Consider the following 26,767-nt stretch of genomic DNA (forward strand, 5'->3'; position numbering starts at 1 on the left):
AACTGCTGTAGGTCATAAAGCTGATTCTTACAGATTCAGTAACAGATCCTGAATGCAGAGAAGCTGCTTGAATGCAGGGGAGTCAGGAACAGTTGTGAATTCCTGTCTCTTGTAACTTCTGCCACTTTGGTTCCCACATATTTTCCAATACATGACTGAAGGGATCAAATTATATTTTTTTCTGTTGCCCCCAAAATAGACAAATGCTTTCCCTTGTATTGAAGGTTCCTTTCCTCCTTGCTGCCCCTTCCCCCCTCTGCCTCCCAGACATGTGCTGCAAGAAAAAGGAAAGAGCGGAGTTCATATTTCTATTATTTTCAGATGTCCCAAGTTAGATAACACAAGGCATGCAAATATTCCAGACGTGTATTTTTGACTGGCGAAGGGAAGCAGCTCCCGTGCACGGTGGACAGCATTTGCTGGAAGCTGTACTGAATCCTTCTATCCTGCAGCAAAACTGATGGTACATACTGATGCAGAGACTCAAGTGATGATCACACCCCCAGTGTCCATTAGGAGCTGTTCTGTAGACTCCAGGGCACTGCTGCCAAGGGTATTTGGTGCCAGTGTTGCTCTTATGCCTGTAAATGAGGAGCAGCCATCGTTCCAGGGGTAGGACCTGAGCCATTGCAGCACAAACACCTGTGTTTTCTGGTTGAAGCTCCTCCATTACACATCATTACAGCCTCAAAATCTGGACCTCATGCATACAGTGACACAATCCTCACTGTGCCTTGCCTTTACAGGCTGAATTACATCTTTTCACTGCATAGATCTTATCTTTGTCTGGTTCATCCTGCAGTTTGGGTTCCAAAAATAGAGCCTGTGCATGAATCTGTACACACATGCGCTTTCCAGCTCTCTGACTCCTTTGAGATGACCTCCTTTGCAGCACTGATGAGCTGTGTGCGAGAATATCACTTATTGCTCTGGATACACACAGAAAAGCATGAGCAGGGAGAGGTGTGCAGGTTGTATGTTCTGTCTCAAAGCACTGACTGTACGTGTGCCCGGGTTAGACAGGCACCTTGATTGCTCAGGATGGGAGGAGTGATGGAGAGTATTTGTGGTTGCTTGGGCTTCTCTTTTAATACCTAGAAATTTAGGTCATGCCAAGCATAATTTAGCAGTGCCTGCAGAAATAGCGATGTTTTGATATTCAGAGAAGCCACACAAATGTCACTGACTTGAAATGAAAGGAATTGAATTGAGGTGGGAAAAGACATGCACGGCCTAGACATCCCACACCTTCAGCTGCACTGGGAAGAATCAGAGCCCATACTTGGATCCCTCAGGGAAACACATTGCCCAAGTGAGGAGGGATCTGGATTAATATTTCTGCTCCTTTCAGATGTCAGCAGTAAGATGACATGAGTGGGGCAAACATTTTGCAGTGATGCACAGAAGCACCCACCAGAATCACCTTCTGTAACCTGCAGCATTAAAGCTTTTCTGAATAACTGTATTCTCTTTCTATTTATCCTTGAGCTGTGTGCAGGAAAAACAAACATTGTTTCCCATGCAGCATCTGGCAGAGCCCTGAGTTCCACATGTGATTCAGTAGAGTTAAGAGCTGGTGGAAGCTATTTTGGTCCTCAGTGTTACAATGTCTTTTACAGAGTCAATGGGAGGGGTTTTGCAGGTGCATCTGAGCTGCCAACACCTTCTTGTTGTCAGCGACACAGGAAATTTCTAGAAGTGATGAGAAGGAATTCCAAGACTGTGCCAGTATAATTTAGTTAACTCGTCATTATTTAGACTAGGAAAATACAGAACAAAGTTGTTTCAGAGTACAGTTCTTAACTGCTGTCAGTAACATCTGGGAGATACTTGATATCTGTCAAATATAACTCCTGATCTCACAGAGTTATCCTTTGTGCAGCAAGGCATGCCTACCCCACCCCTCCTCATCCCCCAGGCTTACAGTAGAAGTAGGATCTGCTTTAAGGTCATGTTCAAACTGCTGTGCTCCTGTCCAGACCCATCCTGCAGTTCTTTGCACAGTGTAATGCTTTTTATGGTTTTTTACAATTCTTTTTAAGGAAAATGCAAGAAACGAGGAGATGGTTTGAAACTGGAGAATGACCCTCAGGAGGTGAGTCACCTGGAATGCAGAGGTCTGCCTCTCAGGGGGAGGCCTCTTGTCCAGCTTTGGTCCACGGGGAGTAAGTTCTGTATTTGTTTCTGCTCTAAGGCCGGCCTGGCAGGTGGGTGAGGGGCAGTGGTATCTCTGATGCTCTGCACTCTTTGCTCTGTGCATTTCAGCCCTGCTCCTGCCCTCACTGCTCCTTCCCTTTCCATTCTGTCACTGGGAGTGACTGTAGCCCAGATGTTTGCTCAGCAGCTTTGTACCTGTGTGCCTGTGGGCAGAGGCAGAAAGTCCTTTTGTCAGGGCCTTCTTGTGGGGCCTGAAGAAGTGACTTGATGCCCTGCTCTGGCTGCTCCTTGGAGCTGGGCTGTTAGACTCTCACTGATGCCAGTCTGCTCAGACTGTGGGTTCAGATGAGGAGAATTTTTCTTAAAATATTCTCCCATGGGAAAAGCCTTTATGAGAACAGTTACCACATCTGCTTCTTCCTTTGCAAATGTGGGTGCATTTTCCACTCCTGGGGAATGAGTGAGAATTGTTCCAGAGGCACCACATTCCAGCAGGAGCCATGGAGCCCAAGTTGGGACCAGTTCTATCTGGACTTTGCGTCATGCAGAGTCCAAATGATGAAAAGCCAATTGGGTACTAATAAATCCTGTCAGCCCTCCATGGGAGAAACTGCCTTCTGCTTTTGGACACCAGAAGCATTAGGAGTAGAGCCAATATCTGGGTCAGGAAAAAGATGGAATGGGAGCTGTGTCCTCCGTCCTCCACCCTGTAGTTTATATGGAGTTCTCTTGCCAACACAGAGTTTGGAAGCACAGGGGAAAAGGACAGGGGTGGGTTTTAGCATGTGCTGTCAGAGACTGTCAGGTGCTTCACATCCTGTTCCTATGGGAAATGGAAGCTGGGAACCACCAGGTATCTTATTTCAATGATAATGGTGTGAAATCCACAGGTATTCCTTACAGTGGTTGTCACTTTAGGAAGTTTGCCTATTCAGTACTGTATCCATTGTGTTTTGTACCAACCTGAAGTTGAATCCAATTATTTACTTCTTTGCTTCTTTGCCTTTATTTCCTCAGGCAGAATCAGAAATGGCTCTGGATGCAGAGTTCCTGGATGTCTATAAGAACTGCAACGGTGTAGTGATGATGTTTGACATCACCAAGCAGTGGTAAGAGACCTTTTGTGGCACCACGTGATTCTCAGGCAAAACAAATAACTTCCAGATTTCTAGATTCCCACTTGGATTTGGAAGCTGATAACCAGCCTAATGAGTTGAAGCAAGCTTGTATCCTTTAAAATAAAAGCTTTATATTGTGACATGACTTTTAATACACTCCTCTCCTGGGCTTGTTCCAAACAAGCAGGGTCCCAGTGGGTTGTGTGCTGCAACTGCTGATACGCTGCTGGCTGAGGCTTGATAATTAGTGGTATCACAGGTGCAAAGAGCATGTTACAAACCCCTGCTCCCCAGAACACAAGGGAAAGGAGAATGCTAGTGAGAAATTCCCAAGAAACTGGTATTAGTAAGGATTATTTAGAGGCCCCAGGCTGCATTTATGTACAGAAGTAATGAACTGTTCATTTTGCACACCTGAGGAGGGTGAGAAAGATAAGGAAACCAGAGTGGAAAGAGGAGGGGGTGAGAGCTCCTGCTCTGTATTTAGGCTGATGTTGTTCAGGTTTGGTGTGGGTCAGTGAGCCTCTGGACAACTGAAGGGAGGGAATCCTTTCCTTCTGCTGACCCCACGCCATTTTGCGGGACTGAGGGCAAGATTGCTGTAGGAGATGCGAGGGTTCAGGTGAAAGTGAATTATTGAGCTTTTGAAGTGGTTTTTGAATAAAGAATCATCCAAACATATTGAGGGTTAATGTATTTCTCTGGTGGGGTAAAGAAGCCACAGACTCAGAAGGATTTTGGAAAAAATATTATTGTTTGTGGTTTTTTTGTGATTTGTGCATGAAACTGCTAACAGAAGGATGTTCCCACTCATCTGCCTCTCTCTCTCCTCTCTGATGAAGGACATTTAACTATATTCTGAGGGAACTTCCTAAAGTGCCGACCCACGTTCCAGTGTGTGTGCTTGGGAATTACCGGGACATGGGGGAGCATCGGGTCATCCTGCCCGGCGATGTGCGGGACCTCATTGACAACCTGAACAGGTGAGAGGCTCACTGGGCAGGGCAGCAGGCCTCAGCTGCTCCCTGACACCAGCCGTGGATAGCCGTGTCCCTGCCGTGTTTCACATCCATGTCACGTGTGTCCTCTGCCCTGCGCCTGCCTTGGGCTCCCAGAGCTCCCCGTGTCTCACAAGCAGCGTCTGCTGACACCATGGGCCCTTTGATCTGGGAGCAGATGGTTCACCATGCTCCTGGAAGCCGGGAGTGCTGGCAGCATGTGCCTTTCAGAAGTGCTGTACCCAACAAATCATCTTCTTTCTGGATAGTCCTCCTCTTGTGAAAGAATCCTCTCCCTGCTGTTCTCTGCTCCAAGTGACTGAGCTACAAGAGAGCCAGCCAGTGCAGCTGTGTCCTTGCTCTGCCTCTGAGCATCCCCACACAGCACTCACGGGGCACAGCCAAGTCACACCTCCCTCGCCAGCCAGACAAGCATTTCCTTTAAGCAGAAATCTGAGGTGCTCTGTTATGTGGTATAAAATAGTATTTGTTGGTCAAGATTCAGTAGATTGTACCTTTTTATGTAGTTTTGTGTTTTTAAGGTACTTTTTTCATTTTCCTCATCTCTTATTTGTTTATGCCTGTGTCAGGTACAAAGAAATGGTGCCAGTTTTAAGATTTTATCCACCTTTAAATAATTTCTTCACAAATTAATTTCTATATATGATTTTTGTCCATCTGATTGTGGTTTTAAAACAAAATCTTCCCTGCGAAATGAACCGCTTGTAAAGCTGTGAATCCCCAGTTTAGGAAACCAATATCCCAGTGTCCTGACAGAGTATTTCATAGCCTGGCAGACACATGGCACTGTCACACACCAACAGCCATGTTCTGCCACCCTTCAGTGTGAGTTTTGGCTGTACACAAAATAACGAGTCCAAGCAGAATGACCTGCTGGGCTACGTTTGAGGCTGGGGGCTGGCTTGTGGGGTGGCTCGTGGTGTGTAATTCAGCCCTGTGCAGGGTGTGCTGGGTACAGTGTCCTTCTCTCTGCTTGGCACAGGCCTCCCGGCTCCTCCTATTTCCGCTATGCTGAGTCTTCCATGAAGAACAGCTTTGGCCTCAAGTACTTGCACAAGTTCTTCAACATCCCCTTCTTGCAGCTGCAGGTAAGGCAGGGATGTTATCCTGATGTGCTGAGCGTGTGGGACAGATTGGATTTGCTTTGTCTCTAAGGCAGGAATTTGGTATTTGGGGTTTCATTTGCTGTTAAAGGATCCTGAGAAGATTTTTGTTTTCATTAAAGTTGGTATATCAAAATTATGTCAGAACATCGGTGCCTGTGACTTAACCATGTCTCTGGTTGCGAGAGGTCGGCTGTGCTGAGTTCCCAATGCTGGCCTCTGGAGAAAGGCTCCATTTGCACTGGTGTGCAAATGGCATCCAATGGTGCAGTTCCCAAGTCAAAAATGTAACATACACACGTTTGTTAAACTTTGGATTTCAATTCTGTTCAGTTAAAACTCAGATGGGAAGAGATTTGGCCATTACCTGAGCAGTTCAGGAACCTCTGTTTGCTGAAAATCTTTGTCCTAATGGTGAAGGGCATTTAATATGAGATCCATGTGCTGTGTTTGGATCCTGTTTCCATGGATCCAATCTTGTATTTCCTTCATAACTGAGGATTCTTGGGAGGGCTGAGGGAAAGGCAAAGGCTGTGAAGAGTGGGATTCTCGTCTATGGGCCTTTAGAAGATCACCTTTTGTGGTGATCCTATTGGTCCTTTGGGATCAACAGCTTATGCTTTTTGAGGGCACATATGTTGTGTCATTGTTTTCTATCAGATAGGAAAAACCCAGGCAGTTGATCCTGATTGTCTTTCACCAGTAATTGAAGTGTCTGTGTGTATTTTTATCTAAACAATCCCCAGTGAAATGCTAGTTCAGAAGGAGCTATGTTAGTGGATGTTACCACGTCCTCAGGCTGCAGAGCAGAAAGAACCAGGATAAAAGAATTGAATGTGTTAAACCCCAGTGAAACAAATCAAACAAATTTTTGAGGAGGAAGTTGTAGAAATCTGAGCTGTAAATCCAACCTGCTGCTCAGTGGAGAAGGTTGAAATCTGCCAGCATGTTGCTGGTGAAATGTTGGGTTTTATGATACTGCACATTTGGAGATTTTTGGTTGCATCCCAGGTTTTGGGGTTTTACTTGATGTCAGATTTCAGCCAAGATGGGCTGCATTGGTTTTTCCAGTGCCCCTCGCATTTGTGCCACAGGTTCATGAGCAGTGCCTCGTGCTGCTCCACAGTAGCTGCCTTGGGGCACTTTGCTGCTCCCAGAACCTCGCTGGGAACCTTGTGTTGCAGTGCACAGGGACCAGGCCTGGCCCTGTTTAACATCCAGTGCAGCATGAGCTGGAATTTGTTGGAAAATCACATCTAAACTTAATTCCTAAAGGTTCTGCTTATCCCTTCAGAGATCCTTGCCAGTACTAGGCTCCAGAAGGGAGTTTTTTCCTTTGGAGCAGAGCAGAATTAAAGGAGAGGGATGCTGCCAGGTATGAAATGCACATAGGATTTAATCAGCCTCAGAGGTTTCTGTGTCCCTCAACCTGCCCTCCACAGCTTTCCAGGGCAGAGTGGTCCAGCTGTATCCGAGGTCCCAGGCTGTCCCTCAGCAGGGTTGGTGTCAGTGTGTGGTTTTCAGTGGCACATTCCTGGGCTCAGTTTACAGTCATGTATCCTCCATGGAGAAAGCAGGGGCTGAAATCCATACCCCCAGTACAGAGCACATTCTCTCTGCCAGCCTGAGCCGTTCAATTATTTATCAGTTCCTTTCCAGGGGCAGGATTGGCAAACCCAAGGATGCAGTTTAGCTGTAGGTATTGCTGGTGGCCCACAAATGGGATCAGGTCACCCAGGCCTCCGGATGCTGCGCTGGAAGGAGACAGGATTCTGCAGACAACTGAAATTGCCTTTTCCCAGGAAGCCCTTGCAAGTGGCTTTCAGCCAAAGCATTGGTCTGTAGCTCATGATTTATTCCCTTCTTTTGAGTCATTGCTAAAAATAAGCTGTTTCTTTAATATTTTAGTAACCAGCATGATAGAATATATTTTTGAAGTATTTGGAAGTTTGTTAGTAGTGATGAATTTGTACAAAATTAATTGCAACTCTCTCTTAATTTCATATATATTATTAATTGTGATCTGTGAAAATTGAAATAAATAAAACTGGTGTGTGTCTCAGTGCCAAAGTGTAAGGCAAGGCACACCACTTGTTTAACAGAAGTCATTATCAAAGAGCCTAAGGTAAGCACTGGAGAGCAGTAGCCCTTCTGTCTCTGTTTGTTCAGCTAATTTGCTCAGCATGTGTTTCACCTGTCTTAGGAAACTGGGGACAAAGAAGCAGCAGACTTGCCCTTTTTTGTCTCATTTTTGCTTATACTGCACGAATAATATAAAACGATGACATCTACTACTTCTGAGATCTTGATTTTCTTGAATTCTAAAATCTGGAATTTGAATTCTAAAGTCTTCATTAGTACTTCTGGTTAGTGTAGCAACTAAATATGAATAGCATATTTTGCTGAATCCTTCTTGTCTGTAAACCACAATAAAGGAATTGGCATTAACTAATGACTTCATAATTCCATGCATACATGTTAATTAAAGTCAAGTTCCCATCTGCAGAGAGCACTTGAATATGATGAATCAAAATTACTCAGCAAAGAAAAGAGGGATTGCTCCGAGCTCTTAACACAATGGCAAAGGTAAACATGAAGACTCTATATGCCTTGGAAGCAGCAAATTAGCTTAAATGATCACAGAAGCCCTTACGTTTCAGGAAGGGCTCTGTCCAGTTCCAATAAATTAGGGTTGTCAACTGTGATGAATCACCTAGTCTTACAGTACAAAATAAAAATTACTTAAAGCTTTTTTGCTGATTTCAGTCATGGTAGAATTTTATATAAATCAGTTGCTCCATAGGGGGCTCAGGCTGTGCTGTGACCATTCCCCAGGACACAACACTTGCTGGGATTTGTATGAGCCAGATTAGTTCATTGCTCTTCACATCTGTGCAGTGTCTCGATAGCTTCAAAGTTGTCACCTCTATGAAGCCGTAACGCCAGCAGCATGTGCATGTAGAGACTGAACACCATCACTTCATGCAAATGTTTGTCTTCTCAGATGGATTTTATTCTGGGAATTATGTAATAGATTTCCTTTTGGGCTTTTAATCTGATGGGATCTTTCTGCAGTGAGTTTAAGTGTTGTCAAACAGGCAATTAAGAATTCACCATGGTTATTGATGCTAGCCTTCAAAAATATTTCTTAGAGGAAAGCTTAAATGGACTTGGAGGATAAGGCAGTTATCAAAACAAAAACCTTGGCAGTTTGGAGGAAGCCTGGGGTTTCTCTGCCATCTCCTTCTGCCTAGGCAGGGACGCAGCCGGTGGCACCACGGCCCTGCCATAACGGGGACTGTGCAGGGCTGGGAGGCACCAGCCCAGCTCAGCACAAGCTGTCCCTGCTCCTGTGCCACCCAGTGCACAGGCAGTTGGAGAGGGAGAATTGATGCCCCGAGGCACTGAACATTGTGGCTTTTGACTCCAAAATTCAGGAGGTGAGCTGACTGGCATGGCCAGTGCACAGCTGTGTGCCAGCCAGCTGTTCCTGAGCAGAGGGGCTGGGGCTCTGGGGCAGGATTTGCACCACTGACAGCTCTAGTGTTGTCCAGGGGATCCGGAAGGATGTTTCTGCAGGAGTGGGATGCTGTGTCAGCCCTGCAGGGCCGCAGCCCCTGAGGGAGCTGGCTGTGCCTGTGGTTACTGATCTCTCCTTGCTGCCATCTGGGATGTCAGGAGGAGGGAGTCTGTTAAGCCAGCATTTCCCCTCAGCTGAGGTTTTGGTTAGAGTTCTGTTGGAAATGTGGGAAAGGAAGGACTGAGTGGGGCAGCCCTGGGTTACATTAGTGCAGTCAGCTCACTTTATTGCCCGTTTGAACCAGACTGGGGTGTCTGACCCCTCTCTGTGGGACAGCAGCTGGAGGCAGAGGGGCAAGGACTTCTGAAATGTCCCTGAGTTGGCAGGTTGTGCTCACTCATCTACCCAGACAGCAAAAGAAGATTGTTGGGAGGCTTTGCATCAGCTGGGTGCTGAAAAAGGAAAACCAAAGGCCTGAGTGAATGGTTTGCACAACTGATTTCTGCAGGAGCTGAATCCGTTCTCCAAATGTAACTGGTGATGTGGTGTCTGAAATAACACATTATTGATTTATGGCTGAGAACAGCTCACAGAACAAGGTGCTTCTTACACAGACTTTATGGATTATCTACTTTTTACTCACTTTCCCTGAGCGCTCTGTTTTTAAATGGACACCATGATCAGGGCCAGGGCTGCTGTTGGATGTGTTGCTGTGGTAGAGTGGTGACATGGGATCTCAGTGCACAGAGATCTGTTACACTGACCCTTTGCTCAGACCCAGCTTGTTTTCCTTTCCTCAGAGGGAGACGTTGCTACGGCAGCTGGAGACAAATCAGCTGGATATTGATGCAACTCTGGAGGAGCTGTCAGTGCAGCAAGAGACTGAAGACCAAAACTACGAACTGTATGTCACTGAGCTGTCTTTTCTAACTGTTTTGGGTGTCACATGAGTGTTGGGCAGCCCCAGCTGTGGCATGTGGCCAGGTTGAAGGGTCTAGCGAGTAACATTTAGGGAACCTTGGGATAAAATGTTGCTTTTGAATGGCATCACCTGAAGTAAAGCATGCACCTGAGGATCCCCTGGTTCCTCTGCCCTGTGTCTGTTCTGTGTCCTGGCTGTGTGCTTGACTGCTTGGAATAGTGTTTGCCAGGTTTAGCCCCACAAAGCCAGAACACCTGTAGCACAGTGAACAGGAATCCATATGCTGTGAATTCCTGCCACAAGGCCTTTATTGCAGTGGTGTGCAAGCCAGAAAAGTCAGCCTCGGAATGTATTGAAAAAAAGATTATTTACAGGCAGCTTTGTTTGGAAATTAGAATCAATGATTGTGAAATATTCATGCACAGGCTTTTGGACAAGCATTTTTCAGACCAAGTATAAAGTTCTATAACCTTGTTCAGAATGTTTTCCTTGGAGAGCATTGAAATACCCCAACTGACACAAAGCAGTGCTGTTTCCAGAGCGTTCACCTCGTTATCCTCCTCAGGGACTAGTTAGTCACCTCATGCCTTGAGCACTTCTCTTGACATCCTTACTCAAAGGACTGGGCTGTGTGGGCTGTGCTGTCAGATGGTTTTCCATAGTTTTGTTTGTACTGCTTCAGTAATGAGAGGATACTTAATAGAATCAAGAGTTGGCAAAGCTGTTTCAAACTCACAGCACAAGATCTTGCTGCTTCGTCACCTCCTGCCTTTCCAGCAGCTTTAGCGTGTGCTGGGATTCCATATGTGTTACTTCAGCTCACAAATCTAGCAGAAAAACAGGTTGCATGGGGCTTGGAGCAGCCTGGTCCAGTGAAATGTGTCCCTGCCTGTGACAGGGTCATGGAGTGAGATGAGCTTTAAGGTCCCATCCAACCCAGACCAGTCTGGGATTCTGTGGCTGTGAGAACCATCTTCTGCCATATCTACCTCTGGGTTAGTCTGTGTTGGGCTAGATCTGAGAAGCATCTGAGAAGAGATCTTAGATCTTAAAAGTGGCAGCAGCAGTGTGGTAGTGGTGGAAGGGTGGCCAGACCTCCTAGTTCTACCAACAGGCATTAGACTGGATCATCCCATCCAGTGTGACCACACTGCCCTGCTGGGAGGCTGTTGGCACTGTCAGGCTGCAGAATTAGCTTAACATGACCTCAGAAATAGCAGAGCCTGACAAAAGAGGAGTTGCTAAAATATTAAAAGCAAGACCTTTCTGTAGGATTCTGGTTTAGCAAATAAAGTGACATCTTTATGCAGCTAGCCAGCTCCTGCACGTTCATATCTGTACTGAGACCAAAGTTCTTCACTTTCAGAAAATAACGCTTCTTTTAAGAAAGGGCTTTAAAATACCCCTGGTGCTTCCTGGCTAGAGGCACAAATCCCAAAAGAAAAGCACCGGACAGTGTCATGTCTCAGTACTTCGATCACACTGACTAAGAGTGCTCTTTTAGGGTTTTTAAGGTTTTTCTCTGTACCCCAGGTAGCAACAGAGAGTCTGTTAGTTTGAGTGGCACCTCTGTGAGACAGATGAGCTGCAAAGGGGTTACTTCATCCCCGGAGTTGAAAGGTATGCGCTTCCTCCGCTCAGTTTTTATCCCTGCAGGAGGTCTCCAAGCTTGAGTTTTGTAGCCAAAGACCCAATTTAAAGAAATGCTCACGTTCCTATGTCAGAGAACTCAGGTTTGGGTAAAGTTTCAACCTTAGTAAACAGTTCAGGCTGTGAAGCAGAGTACATGTGGACACAACAGTATGTGCTGGGAATCAGAGCTTGCAGTGGTAAGGCAGGTCTGCAGTGCTTGTTACTAGGGCTTGGGCAGGTCCTTGCACCCTTGCTTGTCAGATGCCCATCATTTTGGGATTACCATGTTTAATGTGCTGCATCAGTGAGTGTCCAAGTGAGCACCTGGTGCACTGTCTGCTGCCACTCGCCCTGTTGTGCCCACCGTGTGTGTTGGTGCAGTGTGACTTGGTGACCCTTGACAGATCACAGAATCATGGAATTGTTAGGTTTGGAGAAGCCCTCTAAGATCAAGTCCAGCTGTTAACCCCGTTCTGCCAAAGCCGTCACCCAACCATGTCCCCACGTGCCACATCCACATGTTTTTCAAGTACTTCCAGGGATGGTAGCTCCACCACTACCAAGGCAGCCTGTTCCAATGTCTGACTGCCCTTTTCACAAAGAAATTTTCCCTAATATCCAACCTCAACCTCCCCTGGTGCAACTTGAGACCTCTAGCTTTTTCCTTTTTATTGCTTGTTACTTGGTAGAGGAGCCCAACCCCAACCTGGCTACACTTCCTGTCACAAGGCCCCACGTGTCACACCTCCTGCCAAAGGCCTTTGTGTCGGTTGCTTCACTTTAGACAGCACTGGGAATTCTGCTGTGGGTCACCCAAATTGCACAGCAAGGGGAGCTGGCTGCGGGCGTTTGGGGCCACAGTCCATGGTGTGGCTGCTGCAGCACTTCCTCAGAGGCCATTCCTGCTCTCCTGCCATAAAATCAGGCCACGGAGCAAGGCAAGGTGACAGCGCTAGGACACCTCAGTTGTTCCATTCACCCCTGTGCACGTCTGGTAGCTGCTCTGTCACAATGACCGGTGCTAAATTTGGCTCTGTGAGAACAGAAAGAGAACGAGAACTCTTCCTCCTGCTGCAGCGAGGGGGACCTGAGGACAGAACGTCACTGATCCGAAATGTGGATCCCAGAGACAACACGAGGTGGCACACGATGCTGCCTCTTCTGCCTTACGTAAGCCAGCCTGGGCAGCCACTGCCTGGCTGTGCCTGTGGGAGACACGCTCTGCTTCCAGTTCTTTCCCTGTGTTTAGGCTCCCCGCTGCCTGACGCACCTCTGGCTCTGGTACTTTCCCACTGCTTTCAGACTTCACATTTTCAGTACTGCTAAAAGAGTATTTCAGCCCTTTCTGAGTTCTTCAATCCTTGTTAAACAAACAGCAATGACTTTTATGATGTTCTGAATTTGTACCAATTTTGCTCAATTTATCCATTCTTAATTGTACCCAGCTTATCTTCTGTTTTCAAGGAAAATTTGTTTATGTCCAGTGTACCCATTCCCCCACAGAAAGATTCCCGGGCTGGACAGCCCTTTTGGTGAAGAGATTTTCCCCAATATTCAACCTAAAACTCCCCTGGCACAACTTGAGGTTGTCTCCTCTCACCCTGTGGGTGCCAGACCAATGACTGCAGACAGGCATTTGGGCTGCCCTGCCGAGGACTCTGCTTTGGGGAGACATGTTCCCTGCGGGGACAGCTTTAGTCCCTGCAGAGTCATTGACTGGGGCCTTGTGGTTTTATTTGCCAGGTTGTTTTTTTCACATTGAGCATAGCTCATAATTTCAGGAAGACTGTGGTGCTGAGTAACACCAGCACTGTGGCAGGAGGAGCTGCTGCTGGAGCTGTTCTGTGGTATCCTCCTCTGTATGGAAATACAGGTCTGGAATGACACCAGCTACAGGCTGAATTACGAGCTGGGAAAGTAAACCCACTCCTGCTTTCTCTTCCCCTGCCCCACTTTTATCTTCTCCACTTGCTGTGAATCCTTGTGGTCATCAGACAGGTCGGGAGCCAGCCTGTACTGGAATGGGACTCTATCTAGGTCACGTGTTTTGGGGGTGCTGCATTAAGAATTAAGTGCATCTAAGCCTGTCATCTGTCAGTCTTGCTAGAGAAGTGGGGGACATGGAGCATGTCCATATTTTATGGGGCAGGGAGTTACCCAGCTGCATCCATTTTGTCTGGTGGAGAACAGGACAAAAACCTGCTTGGCCGTTGATTCCACATTCAGGGACCTGGGCTAGGGGGGGATCAGGGCAGTACCTTTAATGAGCCCAAAACAAGCATGTGGAAATCTAACCCTCACTAACCCCAGTTAAATTGATGTCATACAGCCGGTTAATCTTCATTTTCACAATTAATAAAATAACCCAAAGCCTTTCTTGCCACATGAAATACACTTGAACAATTTATCACAGCATGTTAGAACCAGGAGCCAAAAAGCTTTAGGCTGCTCCTGTCTTCAATATTAAATGAACACAAGCACTGACAATTTTAGGAATTGTGAGGCTAACGAGTCCTTTTGTGGTTTTGTGTTCGCCCTGGGAGCAGAGCAACAGTAACCTGAGGCCCTGATGAATTTTTGTTCCCACAGAGCATGTTCATCTTTAAAATTGCATAAAAGTTTCCTCTTGTGAGCAGGTCCAACCACCAGTGAATTATTCAGAAGTTTGAGGATGTTTTGGACTTGTTGCTTGGTCTGTAATGGAAGGATTGAAAGGCAAATAAGGAGCCCCTGTGGGTGAAGGCAGATGACCCACCTGGATGTACGTTGTATATTTGCAGTCTCTGTATCCCAGTGGAATAAAGGTGCTCAGGTGTGAGTTCACCTTGTGCTTTAGTAGGACCTGGTCTGCTACATCCAGTGTGGGCATGAAGCTACTTATTCCACGGTAAGGTTTTGAGGGAGTCCTTTTCCAAAGGACTGCTGGATAGAACGAAGCATGGACAGATTGTATAGAATCTGAGAAAAAACAGACACATGGCAGGTTTGGCCCGGTGTGTTCCCAAAACAGCCACACTCGTGCCTCTGAGGAGTGTGTGTAAAGCCAGAGAAAGCATTCATGCATTATGTAGTATTTTCAAAGTGTGGAGGATGCTTAGACACCTCCATCCTGGAAATTACTGCGAGCTTGCTGGCAGCATTTCATGTGTGCTGGTTTTCCACCCACCTTCCTCACAGAAGATCTGACTATAAAAACTCAGCAGAGCTGGTTTATGCTGCCCATGTGGCACCAATGTCAGACCACGCTGATTTCCCCAGTGTCACAGCACAAGGCTTGGCCCACATGTCTGGTTGGAGATGATGGAGGTGACATGAAGCACACGTGTCACAGCTGTCCGCAGTGCTGTGCTGGGGCAAGACTCTGTGTTGTGCTGTCCCCAAATAATCATTTGTATCTTCCTACTAAAGAACTTGCTGTCTCCTGTTCTTGTGCCCTTCACACACTACAGGTGACAAAGGTACAGGAGCACAGGTGCAGACAAAGCCTGCATGTGTGTTGCACCCCAGTCTAGTTGTGCTGGAGGGAAGGATGGCACTCTTTATACTTCAGTTATGTAGCGTGGTTTTTTTCCTCCAGCTCTTAAAATTCATGTGTTTCTAGAGGAGAAACAGGTGGTAGTCGCAGCCTTCCCTCCCTCTGGAGCTGGCTACTTTCCCAGAACAAAGCAGGTTGTTTCCAAAATGGGCAGCTTTGGTAGAACCACGTACAGTAAACCTTCAAATACTCTGGTATTGTTAAGAGTTTCCTGTACTTTGTTGAGTCCACCTTTAAGTACTCTTTGAGCTTCATATTCTGTATCCTGAAGTGACTTTATACATTCTTTGTGTCTCCTTGTTCCCAAATCTTCAGTGCACAATCATCTTATCCTACCTGAGTCAGCGAGTTGCTTCAATGGGGGACTCAGCAACCTGAGGCTCAGAGGTTCTTTCTGGTTTTGTGCAGTGTTGGTGATTTAGGTGTTCCTGCAGTCAGTCAGGGAGCCCAGCACAGTCAGGAGAGCAAGTAGTGCTGGCAGCAGTACCTTGGCTGCTGGGTGCAGCAGTGCCCAGGCTTGCAGGCTTCCATCCAGGATCGCTGTTGCTATAAACAGGAACGGGGTGCATGTAGATCAGCTGCGATTAATCTCTCCTGATGGTTGGGAGGCAGGAGTCTTTAACCCTGAGTGGGGCTTGGGAGGGGGAGGAGTGAGTACCACGAAGCAAAGCTGTTCAGCTGTCCTGTCTTTGGCTCACTAGAAGCCCTGGATCAAAGCTGGGAGGAGAGGAATGTCAGAATTCAGCACACAGCTGTGTGGTGTGGAGCCGAGGAGCTGCACATCCCATGCAGGCAAAGCTCATGAACAGCTTTTCAGGCTGTGGCAATTCACATGGCTTGGGGATAAAGAGCCTTTGCTTTGCTGGACGAAGGCTGAATTGCAGGACCCCTTGGTTTGCCTTTCCCACCCCACAGATGCCTGTACCCTGCTGGAGGATGCTGAGCTGTGGCCCCCCTCCTCAGGAAGGGAGTGCGGTGACAGAGATGTATTGAGCACACACCATTATGTTCCTGCAGCATGTGTGATGTATTATGCACCTTCCAAACAAACCTGATGCAGTCTCCACGGAGCTCAGTGCAGGAGTTGAACTCCTTTATGTTTTCTCTCTGGTGCATGACAAATCCATGCATCATTTTCAGTGGAACGTGTTGTCGCACAGCTTGCCCCAGGAGAGGGAGGATGGGGACTGGATGCTGCATCGCATGGTCTGAGCTCAGCTCTGCTGGGAGCTCATGGTGGTGTAGCCAGGGCTCTGGGTGGAATACGCACATAATCTTTGTCCCAGACCCTGATGGAAGCATCAGCGAGGCCACCGCAGCATGGTATTGATTTAGGTGCCTTGACAGTCTGCAGCTTCCTCACGAGGGACAGTGGAGGGGCAGCACCAATCTCTGCTCTCTGTGACCAAGGACAGGACCCAGGGAACGGCTGGAGCTGTGCCAGGGCAGGTACAGGTTGGATATCAATAGACAGCATGTGACAGCCAGGCTCCTGCATGGTTGGGATTGCAGTCCTGAGTCCAGGCTTCTGGAATGAGCGAGGCGAGCCTTTTCCAGCCATTCTCATGTGGAGAACTGGGAGCAGGAACACTTCTTTCCTTGCCCTTGAGTAGATGACGATTTTGTTTGTACTGTTGAATTTCTTCCCTTTCTGTTACTTGGGATCATCTAGTTCTATCTGCATCTTGTCCCTGTCCTCCTCTCTGTTGATATTGCCTCACTAGTTCTGCTTTTTAGTGCTGCCCTTGATTTCCACTTTAGCCAGTTACTTAGTTAGGAAGGACTGCTGGTTTTCCACTTCAGGTAGCAGCTTCTTGGGGCTATTGTTCCCCAGGGCTCCAGATGCTGCTGGTCACAAAATATATTATTTTGTTCCTTAAAAGTATATCAGGTTACTGCCTTAAAATAGGAAATGATATCTCAAAGAGGCTTAGAATCTCTTAGCCCCCACTGTTTGCGTTCTGCTCAGCAGTCAGTCCAGGGAAGGTTCTGGCTGGCTCAAGTCCCTGAAGGACAAGGTCATGCTCTGTGTGGGAGAGGAGGCTCTCCTTTGACATTCTCATTGCCTGGAGCTCAACCAAGTCTATCTTGCAGAACCAGCTGAACCCAGAGCCTCTATGCACAAATTCATTAAGCTTGATGAAATGAGAGGCGAGATCGGGATGTGCTGGATACAGGATGCTTCACTTTGGGTGTCCTCTCTAAATCTCTCAGCTGTGCAGTATGTGGCAGATCTAATTTTCAGACCATTTCATGGCAAGAACTTGGCTCTGTCCACGTTTCTTTCCACAGAGCTTGTGAAACAGGCTGCTGACACTGTGGGCTGCAGAGGGAGGCTTGGGCTAGGCTTGGGTTTCTTTTGGAAAAGGAAAGAGCTTTTCACTTTCTATAGTGGTCCAGGCTTTAATGTTCTTCCAGTCGGGAACCCAGCCAGGACCACAACCTGCTCCAGAGCTCCCACTGCTTGGCTCCAGGGCCTCCCACACAGAGGGAGAGTGTGTGCAGGGGAGAGCCTGCATGTGGGTCTGCACCCTGCGAGAAGGGTGATGGCAGTCAGTCTTCTCTGAGTCCTCAGGACAGCTCTTTTCTTTTGATGTTCAAGGATTCTCCTCTCAAATCCATTCTTGGCTGATAAAGAGGTTATTATAGCAGTTTTCTTGAGCACTGTGATTTCTTCTGCAGAATCTAAAAATGTGCCATCCCTACAGCACTTACTGCTTTAGAGACATATGTCCAACAACTGACTTCAGGTTTCATTTCAAGCCCTGGCATGTTGTTATAGTCTGTCTATTCAGGGAGTTCCCAGTAGTGTTGCAAATACAGGTTTCATCCAGTAGTGCAGAGCAGGTTGGGATTCTCCACACCTCAATGCAGATGCGGTGAGTTCAGCTCATGTGGGTAAACCAGATGTATTGTGGCCCAGGGAGTCACAGTGCCACTGGAAGCAGATCCATACCCTCCCAAGCCCAGCTGGAAGCAGACCTATACTCTCCCAGGTCAGCACACAGCCAAATAAAAAGGGCTTGTATAAAGGAGGGAGAGGGACTTTTTTTATGAGCAGGTAGTGACAGGACAAGAGGCAATGGTTTTAAACAGGCAGAGGGCAGGGCTGGATGGGAAGAAGTTCTTCCCTGTGAGGGCAGGGAGGCCCTGGCACAGGGTGCCCAGAGAAGCTGTGGCTGCCCCTGGATCCCTGGAGGTGCCCAAGGCCAGACTGGACTTGGAGAAACCTGGTCTAGTGGAAGGTGTCCCTGCCCATGGTAGGGGTTGGAATGAGATGAGCTTTAAGGTCCCTTCCAACCCAAACCAGTCTGGGATTCTGAGATTCGCCATTCCTTATATTTGTAATTTATCTTCCCCACAGCTTCCTGGAAATGATGGAAGCCCGAAGTCAAGGACACACCTCACCACTAGCAACGAACGGGCAGAGCCCCTCCTCTGGCTCCCAGTCACCCATCGTACCTCCGAGCTCCACATCCACAGGCAGCTCCAGCCCCGGCACCCCCCAGCCGCCACCGCCACTCGCCACAAGCTCCACCATCTCTCCTGACCCCGCCCCATCCTTCTCTCCAGTGCCTGTGCCCGAGGCCCCGCAGCCTCCCGCGCCCGCCGCAGCTCCCGCGGCCCCCCCGGCCGCAGCCCCCCCGCCCAAGCGTGGCATCATCGCGCGGCTCTTCGGGACATCCCCCGCCGCCGAGCCCGCTCCTCCCCAGCCAGGTAGGTGCTGCTGCCCTGTCCAGGCAGGATGTGACCTGTGGGCCTTCCGCTGTTTCCATTGCATTTTCTCCCTGCGAGAGACTGAGCAGACAGGTGTGTGAAGGCCACGGGCACCATGCGTGTGCAGCGGGTGTCCAGGGGGAGTTGGGCTGTCAGTCTCTGTTTTTCTCCTGATCAGCATTTTGGCTTGTCTCTGTGCTGGATGGGGACTGTGCCCAGCCAGCTGGGTAGTGGCTGTGGCATGCTTAAGAGGAAGATCCTGAACACACAGGAGACGCTAATAAAATAAATAAAATGTCAGGTTCCTACCAGGAGAAAAATGCCTCTTTAATAGCAAAACAAATGGCTAGAGAAGGTATTTGAAGTGCCATCGTTGCACATGTGTGGCAGTCCGGAGGGGCTCCTGTGTGTAACAGAGAGAAGCAGAGTGCTGGGTTTAAAGGTTATTCAGCCAGAAATGGTCACGTAGGTCCAGGCTCCGCAGCAGATCCCTCTGGGAAAATCTGCTCCTTCCGAGCAGGTCTGGGGGGTGGGAGCCCTCAGCCCTCAGCACTGGTACCCGGAGGAGCAGCACAGCCCTTGGTCCGGACCCTGCCGGACAGAGTGCCAGGGCTGAGGCATCAAGGGTTTGTTGCATGTAATTTTACTGATCCGGACCATAATTTGCCTGTCACATTCACTTTGTTTGTGGAGCTAACTGGAGCTGCAGAGCTGGCACTGCCTAAAAATCATGTCATAGTTTGAGTCACCCTTTGGAAATACCTCCCCTCTCACACTGGCTCACAGTGCTCCTGAGACACCCACAGAGAGAAAGGAGGAGGTGCTGGGGACATGGGTTGCAATTTCAGATGTTGAAATGGTCTGGTTTTAGATCTGCACACAGTGTTCTGCATCCTGTGCCTCTTCCCAGATATGACACAATGCACCCATTTTGGTTTGTTTCTGACTCTTCCTAGCCAGAGAAAACAAAACAAAAAGCAAAGAGGAGCAGATGTTAGAAATTCCTTGTCAATAAAAAAAAAACCTTTGTCATTTTGATCTGTAGAAAAAAAAAAAAAGACAAGTGGTCTACTACCAGTGTTACAGTGATTGGGTTTGGGGTTTTTCTTTTTCTTCTCTTTTTTAACTCTTTCTTAGCTTGTCAGCTATTTTGGGCTTGTGACTTACAGCACTGATATCTCGGAATGCTTAGGGGTGGTTGCAAAAGGCAGCCTGGAAGAGCTGATGTGTCAGTGTTGCAAGGTTTCAGTAATGTGCCACGGGCCTGCCCCTCCACTGGAATGTGCCCAGGGACTAGTTCACTGGAAAGCAGCTGAAAAATCACTGTTACCAAGTAATACTTGGTTTTTCTGGGAGCTGCTATTTAAGATTTCTTTTGAAGTCTTCGAGTAGTAATTCCTTTGGCTGTGGTTTAGCTTACACCAATGCTGCTCTGTGGCATTAGTGGTAGTGTTTGTATGCAGAAGTGATCTGAAAGTTGTGCTAAGGAGAGCAAAATCTAGGAAAAAAAGACACAAATCTTGTTTTACCCAAAAGGAAAGAGTCTAGATGTGAAGTGCAGCATGAGCAGAGGAAAAAGATTGAGTATTGCAAATTCTGGAAAGGTTAATCACTTCAGGCTTCTCAGTTATGCTAATTTAATGAGTTTTCATCCTGATACCTTGAAGATGGGTAAAGGTGTTTCTACAAATAAACTATATAAAGTCAGTCTCTATTTGAGGTAGCTCTTGAGCTTTTGTTTGCCCAGGACATCTAAAAGCAGAGTGTGAACAATTCTGCCTTGGACAGTTGCAGCTGAAAAAAGCAAGAGGATAGGAGAGGGTGAACTGAACAGTCTGGAAAAGGTAAGAGAATGGCGAAGGGACATCCCCCAGGAGCAGTGCACATAGCACAGGTGTAATAAAACCTGTGGTACAGTCGGTTGCAGCATTCCCTGGAGAGCAGAGCCAGCCCTTGCCAGAGAGGTTTTCAGTCTGTCTAAGAGCCTGGGTCAGCCTGGTGCATTCTAAACCACAGCTGTCCTGATCTGTGAGTGCCTTCATGTCAGACTCTGGGCTGGTTGATATCCTGTTCATAACCTTCCTCTTCCCTCGCTGTGGAGCCAAGGTCCTGCTCATGGCTGCTGCCACCCTGGGAAGCACAGATCTGGAAAAAGCCAATTTCTGTCTTGCTTGTGGTGACGCCCGTGTTTTACAACTCCTGTTGCTAATGCAGATCCTGCTGCTGCCACTCCTCCCCCCAACCCTGCAGCCCCTGCCAAGGTACAGAGCGTGGAGGACTTTGTTCCTGAGGACAGCCTGGACCACAGCTTTTTGGAAGACCCAGCGCCGCAGAAGGACAAAGGGAAGCCACAGGCCAAACACCGGCTGGATAGTGAAAGGTAAGGAAAGGAGGGTGGAGGGAGGCTGGCACAGGGACATGCCTGGATGTGCATCCTGGCTAACGTGGTGCAACCATTCAGTGATTCCAGAGCAGTTAGCTGCCCCAGAGGCTTTCTGGCTGGGGTATGGTCAGTCAGCATTCACCATCTCCCATTTAGTGACAGACACTGCCCCAGCCCTGAAACTCCCTGTGCCCTGGGCTGATCCCACAGCGTGGGCAGCAGAGGAGGGGGGATTCTGCCCCTCCACCCCACTCAGGTGAGACCCCACCTGCCAAGCTGCCTCCAGCCCTGAGGGCTAACATCAGAAGGATGTAGAGCTACTGTAGAGAGTCCAGAGGAGGCCACAGAGCTGCTCCAAGGGCTGGAGCCCCTCTACTCTGGAGCCAGGCTGGGAGAGCTGGGGGCGTTCACCTGGAGAAGAGAAGGCTCCAGGGAGATCTTACTGCGGCCTTTCAGTGTTTAAGGGAATGTGAGGACAAAGGTTTTAGCAGGGCCTATTGCAATAGGACAAGAAATGGTGATTTTAAACTAAAAGAGGGGAGATTACGGCTAAGTATAAGGAAGAAGTTTTTTACAACGAGGGTGGTGAGGCCCTGGCACAGATTGCCCAGAGAAGTGGTGGATGCCTCATCCCTGGAAACATTCCTAGTCAGGCTGGATGGGTCTCTGAGCAACCTGCTCCAGTTGAAAATGTCCCTGCTCAGTGCAGGGGGTTGGAACAAGCTGAGTTTTAAGGTCCCTTCCAACCCAAACCAGTCTGTGTTTCTATAATTATCTACTCCAAATGGCAGAGCTGTGCTTATGCCATAAGCTGGATTTTCTCTTTTTTTCCGTGGTTTTTTTTTTTCCTGGCTTCGATGGTTTTTAACCAAAAAAAGGGAGAGGGGATTGTGTATACTGAGCTGCTCAGACAAGAAGATGTGCAATGAGCTGTCTGAAGGCAGACTGTCTCTTAAGAGGTGACCTAAGCATACTCTCAGGCTCTGTATCCCTTTGCTCAGAATATTCCTTGCCTGCTGCCTCTTGTCATCAGCACTGGATTAACCAGGAGAGTAATTAAGTGCTGACACTGCTCATCTGTTAATGTGGTGGATTCTGCGTCTTTTGACATCTTTGTCATGATCCAGTATTTTCCACTTCAACCACAGGAACTTTAAATCAGTGCTGTGTGTGAGGCTCAATGCCTGTATAATGCAGGTCAGCCTGAATCATCATCCCTTGTGATGGCAGAACACGTGGATGTTTTATTAAAACAAAAAAAAAAAAAAAAAAAAAAAGGAAGAAAAAAGTGGTGGTTGCTGGCAGCGTGCTGGCCTACAAAGCATCTTGCTCATGGCTGTGGCAGAGCTGAGATATTTTTCTGGGTTTAACAAGGAATCGTCAGGAGAGCCAAGCCTGACCTTCTGAGGAGCTGGGTCCTGAAGTGCCCTCAGAGCTCTGGAGCTGCAGTTCTGCTGTGGGCAGGAGGCTGATCTTTCACAAAGGCTTCTGTGCTTCAGCATGTCAGTGGAAGCAAATAGGTGTTAAAATGTATAAAAAGTCAAATATGTTGCACAGGGGTGCAAGAATTCTGCTGCTTGGTTTAGAGTTCATCCGTTGCTCACAGTGATATCCAGTGCTGTCAGAGCAGCTCTGTTTCCCTGGGAGAAGACCTTGCAGCGCATCCCTGCAAATTCACATGCTCGTTATTTCTCTACAACCTGGCATCCATGGCTTGCTCTGGTTTCTTCTATATATCACACAGTTTCTCAGTGGTCTGGCAATTTTCCATTCTGTTTCTTGCCAAAAAGGGCCTACTAGAATAAGCCAGATGTGCTGAAATTCAGAGATGCACATGTGGTTCTGACCATCACCTGCAATAACTGTTTTCTTTCAGGATGCCAGTTACAGCCCCACAGTAGCCAGGAACAGCATTCCAGTTCTGTGAGCACTGTCCTCTATAATCAGCTTCTGCTGCGGTGAGGAGGTGGTTGTAATTGCCACAAAATCTGCTGCAGAAATTTATCTCTGACCTAAAGAGCACAGTAGATCTGTGAAATCGCTCAAACCTTGGGGAGATTTTATTGGTTTTAAAAAATGGAGTCCTGGAAGCTGCTTGTCCCCTGTACCTGAGTGAGGAACAAGGCCTGAGAAAGTCCCAGCAAGGTGCATTCAGGTCTTGTGGTCATTTTGAAGCAGATACCTGAGTGTTGAACTTACACAGCTCACCAGCATGCCTGAGTGTGCTGGAGCCAAGGGTGAGCTCCAGAACTGAAGTGTCATTGAAGATGTGGCAGAAGAATGAGCCGTGTTTTGAGAATTTGTGAAATTACTTCTCCTACCCAAATGAGAGGAATTGCCTTGGTGACTGCGAACAGGAGTCCTGCAGGGAGCTCCAAGAACACCTCGGTGCACTGAGGTTTCATGTGTGGAGCAGAGATCCATTCACAGGGTTGGAAGGCAGCTCGGGGGTCATCCAGTTCAACCTCCCCCTCATCCTGGGCCACTCAGAGCTGGTTTCCTAGAACCATTTCCAAATGGCTTTTGAATTATCTCCATGGATGGAGAATCCACAACCTCTCTGGCAACCTGTGCCAGTGCTCAGGCATGCTCAACTCCCTGACCTGTTGGTAGTGCTTTGCCTCATGAAGACCAGGACACCATTGGCCTTCTTGGCAGCAGGGGCACCTTGTTCAACCTGGCACGCCCCAGGCCTGCAGTGGAGTCCTGGGTTTTGTTTAATGGCATGTTGTGGTTCTCTGACTTGCAGTAGAGAACTCCCCAAATCAGTTTCTTTACCAGTTAATTAGGAAGGTATTTCAGTCTCCCAATTTGCTGTTTCAGAACTTAATTTGCTGCTCTTCAACCTGATGCCATGAGCCAGCGTGTGAGTGCCCCAGAGGACCTAATCTGGCTCCAAAGCATCTCCCCCTTGGCTCCTGCTGGGTCAGGCTGGCCTGGGTCCCTGCAGGGGCTGGAGGTGTCTGAAAGGCAGTTTATGCTTCACCTGACACTGTTCCTGATCTTTCTTTACTGCATCCTTAGACATTTATCTTAAACACGAATTAGATTTCTGTGTCCTTACATCTGAAGGGCTTTGAAGTGGTTCTTGGCTTTTATAGATCTGTTAGGGGTTCAGTGGTGCCCGGCTGCGCTAGCCCGAGGGAGGGAAGCCAAGGTTCACAGTAGAAGACCAACATCTCCTAGAACAGCTATGCAGGCTCATCCTGCAGCGTGGGATTCCCTCAGCTTACCTGCTTTATTAGAGCTTGGGTTTTTTCTCTTTCTTTAGCCCCAAAAAAGGATGTGGCGAGAGCCCATGAGCTCCCCAGGGCTCTGGGAATATGGCCCACCCAGGTCTGAGGTTGTGAGCTCAGGTTGCAGCAGGATTTGTTTCTTCCCCAGCAGCCGATCTGTGACACACCAGAGGCTCACTGAGGACACCCCAGCAGGCTCTAGGGTCACTAGCTCAGAGCAGACCACAGTGAGCAGCATCATTTTGGGGGGGTACCTGCACCTGCAAACACGCTGGCTCAGTGCTCATGCCAGCTTGGCAGGGCTTCAAGGGCTGGAGGGAGTGGTGCAATGTGCTTGGGTTTGCATGTTTTGCTTTCCTTCCAGCTGGAACCTCAGGACCACAAGCTGATCCTAATTTTGCCTTGTCAGAGCCTGTTTATACTGCAGCAGTGATTTTCCTGATGTATATTCACTCCATTGCTCTGCTCTTCCGCTGTCGCTCAGCGATCTGTGTTGGCTGGAGATGGAGGCAGGGTTCTCACTGCGAAGGGACGTGACCCACTTTGGTGGGGGGGTGTACACATGTGGGTGTTCCATTCGGACTGGGAAAGCTGGAAAGGCTGCAGGTCTGGATTGAGTGTGGAAGGACATTGGCAACAATCTCTTAAGAGCCCCTGTGCCTAATAGAGCAGTGATGTGTTAAAGAAAGGCAGTGTGTCTAGTTCAGAATAAAATCCTGCCACTTTTAGGATGCAACTCCATTTTCTTTTCAGTGCATTTCAAGAGGAAACTCTGCCAGTGCTTTGAAAACCACAGGAATCACTCACTTGTCATTCCTCCAGCCTTGGGGGCTGGTTGGGCACCAGTTTTCCTCTCCTTTGTGTGGCTGGGCTGTGTGCCTGCGTCCTGGCGTGGTGTGAGAGCAGCAGTGTTAGTGATGAAGGGGCTCTTCAGCAGCCTGGCCCTGCTCAGTTGGGCACTGAGAGCAGGTCCTGAGAGCAGAGGGATCCACGCTGAGAGCAGAGGGAGGGCTGATGCTGGCCCTGGTCTTGGCACTCCAGCCCAGATAAGCACTGGTTGTGCTGGCTCTGTGCTGCACCAGGTGTCATTGGCGTGGTGTCCCATTGTCACAAACAGCTCCATTGTCTGTTGGCAGCTGTATTAACTCTTCAGAACTATCTTGTAAAGCAGTACCCAGCCGTACAGAGGAGCCAGAGCGAGCAGTTACCATCGTCCTGACTGTGTTTAGGGTATTTCTCATCTCACCAGCACACCATACTCCACTGTCTTCCAGTGCTTGTCCTGTGCTAGTGACTGGGAACACCGCTTACTTCCAGTTTAAGGGTTTTAGGGTTTTGTTTCTGTCTCTACAATCGAATCTGTTCCAAGCTATAATAATTTTTTTGTCTCTGTGTAAAAATGAAGGCTGTGCTTGTACACTCCAGGTGGCATCACTAAAAGGGCAGTGACTTGTGTGTGGTTTTATCAGGAAGGAGCTAAGTATCTCTTGTGGATAAAGCAAATAGACCAGGGAAAGGTGGTGCAAAGGCTCATCAGCTGAGCCTGGGGAAAAGATCTATATTCCTGGCATAAACAAATTTTTCAGAAGGTGTTAAAATTGAGTCCTAGGGACGTTCAGACAAGAATCCTCAATTTCAGCTGCAAAGCTCTCTCAAGCTGCCTCTGGACGCAGAACTGTGCTGCATCCAGGAAGGCTGACATACAGCTCTGGCAGTGTGTCCCTAGGTTAATTTAATTTGGGCAATGTTAAAGCATGGCTATGGTGTCTGTGTATCTGCCTGCTTCGGGGAGCACCGCAGAAATAGAAATGATCCCAGGAAGCTAATAGCTGCCAGTGAACTCCCCTAGCAGTAACAGTGTATGATCAGGTTTAATTACAGGATGTGGGATGAAGGCAGGCACTTCCCATGCTTTGACTGACTGGTCCTTGCGTGGTGGATGGAGCTCCACGTTCTGAAGGAGCTGAGGCCACACGCTGCTCTGTGCCACTGAGGCTCACCTTCTCCAGACACTCATTTCCAGCTTGAGGGGCAGCAGCTGCTCTGTGGCACATCCTGCTGTGGCCCTTTTGGTGTGGGGCTCGTGCCACTGCCGCAGCCTGCGGGCAGCAGGTCCAGCCTGAGCTGGGCAGGGGGCAGGGGAAGGCTGGCAGTGCACAGAATCACAGAATCACCAACTGGTTTGTGTTGGAAGGGACCTTAAAGCCCCTTCAAGTCCACCCCTGCCATGGGTAGGGACACCTCCCACTATCCCAGGTTCCTCCAAGCCCTGTCCAGCCTGGCCTTGGACACTTCCAGGGATCCAGGGGCAGACACAGCTGCTCTGGGCACCCTGTGCCAGGGCCTGCCCCCCCTCACAGGGAACAATTTCATCCCAATATCCCATCTAACCCTGCCCTCCTTCAGCTTAAAGCCATTCCATTAT

General features: G+C 48.3%; 1 protein-coding gene across 1 annotated transcript in view; it reads left to right on the top strand.

The window, feature by feature from the left end:
- Positions 1–26,767, top strand: part of RABL6 (RAB, member RAS oncogene family like 6) — a 50,437-nt gene that overhangs the window by 15,825 nt on the left and 7,845 nt on the right. The window contains exons 4-10 of the mRNA XM_082295405.1: positions 2,043–2,095; positions 3,175–3,266; positions 4,118–4,258; positions 5,277–5,382; positions 9,718–9,821; positions 18,371–18,723; positions 20,938–21,103. Coding sequence (XP_082151531.1) covers positions 2,043–2,095; positions 3,175–3,266; positions 4,118–4,258; positions 5,277–5,382; positions 9,718–9,821; positions 18,371–18,723; positions 20,938–21,103 — 1,015 coding nt within the window. The remainder of the gene's footprint in view (positions 1–2,042; positions 2,096–3,174; positions 3,267–4,117; positions 4,259–5,276; positions 5,383–9,717; positions 9,822–18,370; positions 18,724–20,937; positions 21,104–26,767) is intronic.

Source organism: Coloeus monedula (genome assembly GCF_965178545.1).
Source record: "Coloeus monedula genome assembly, chromosome: 21".
Lineage (NCBI taxonomy): Eukaryota > Metazoa > Chordata > Aves > Passeriformes > Corvidae > Coloeus > Coloeus monedula.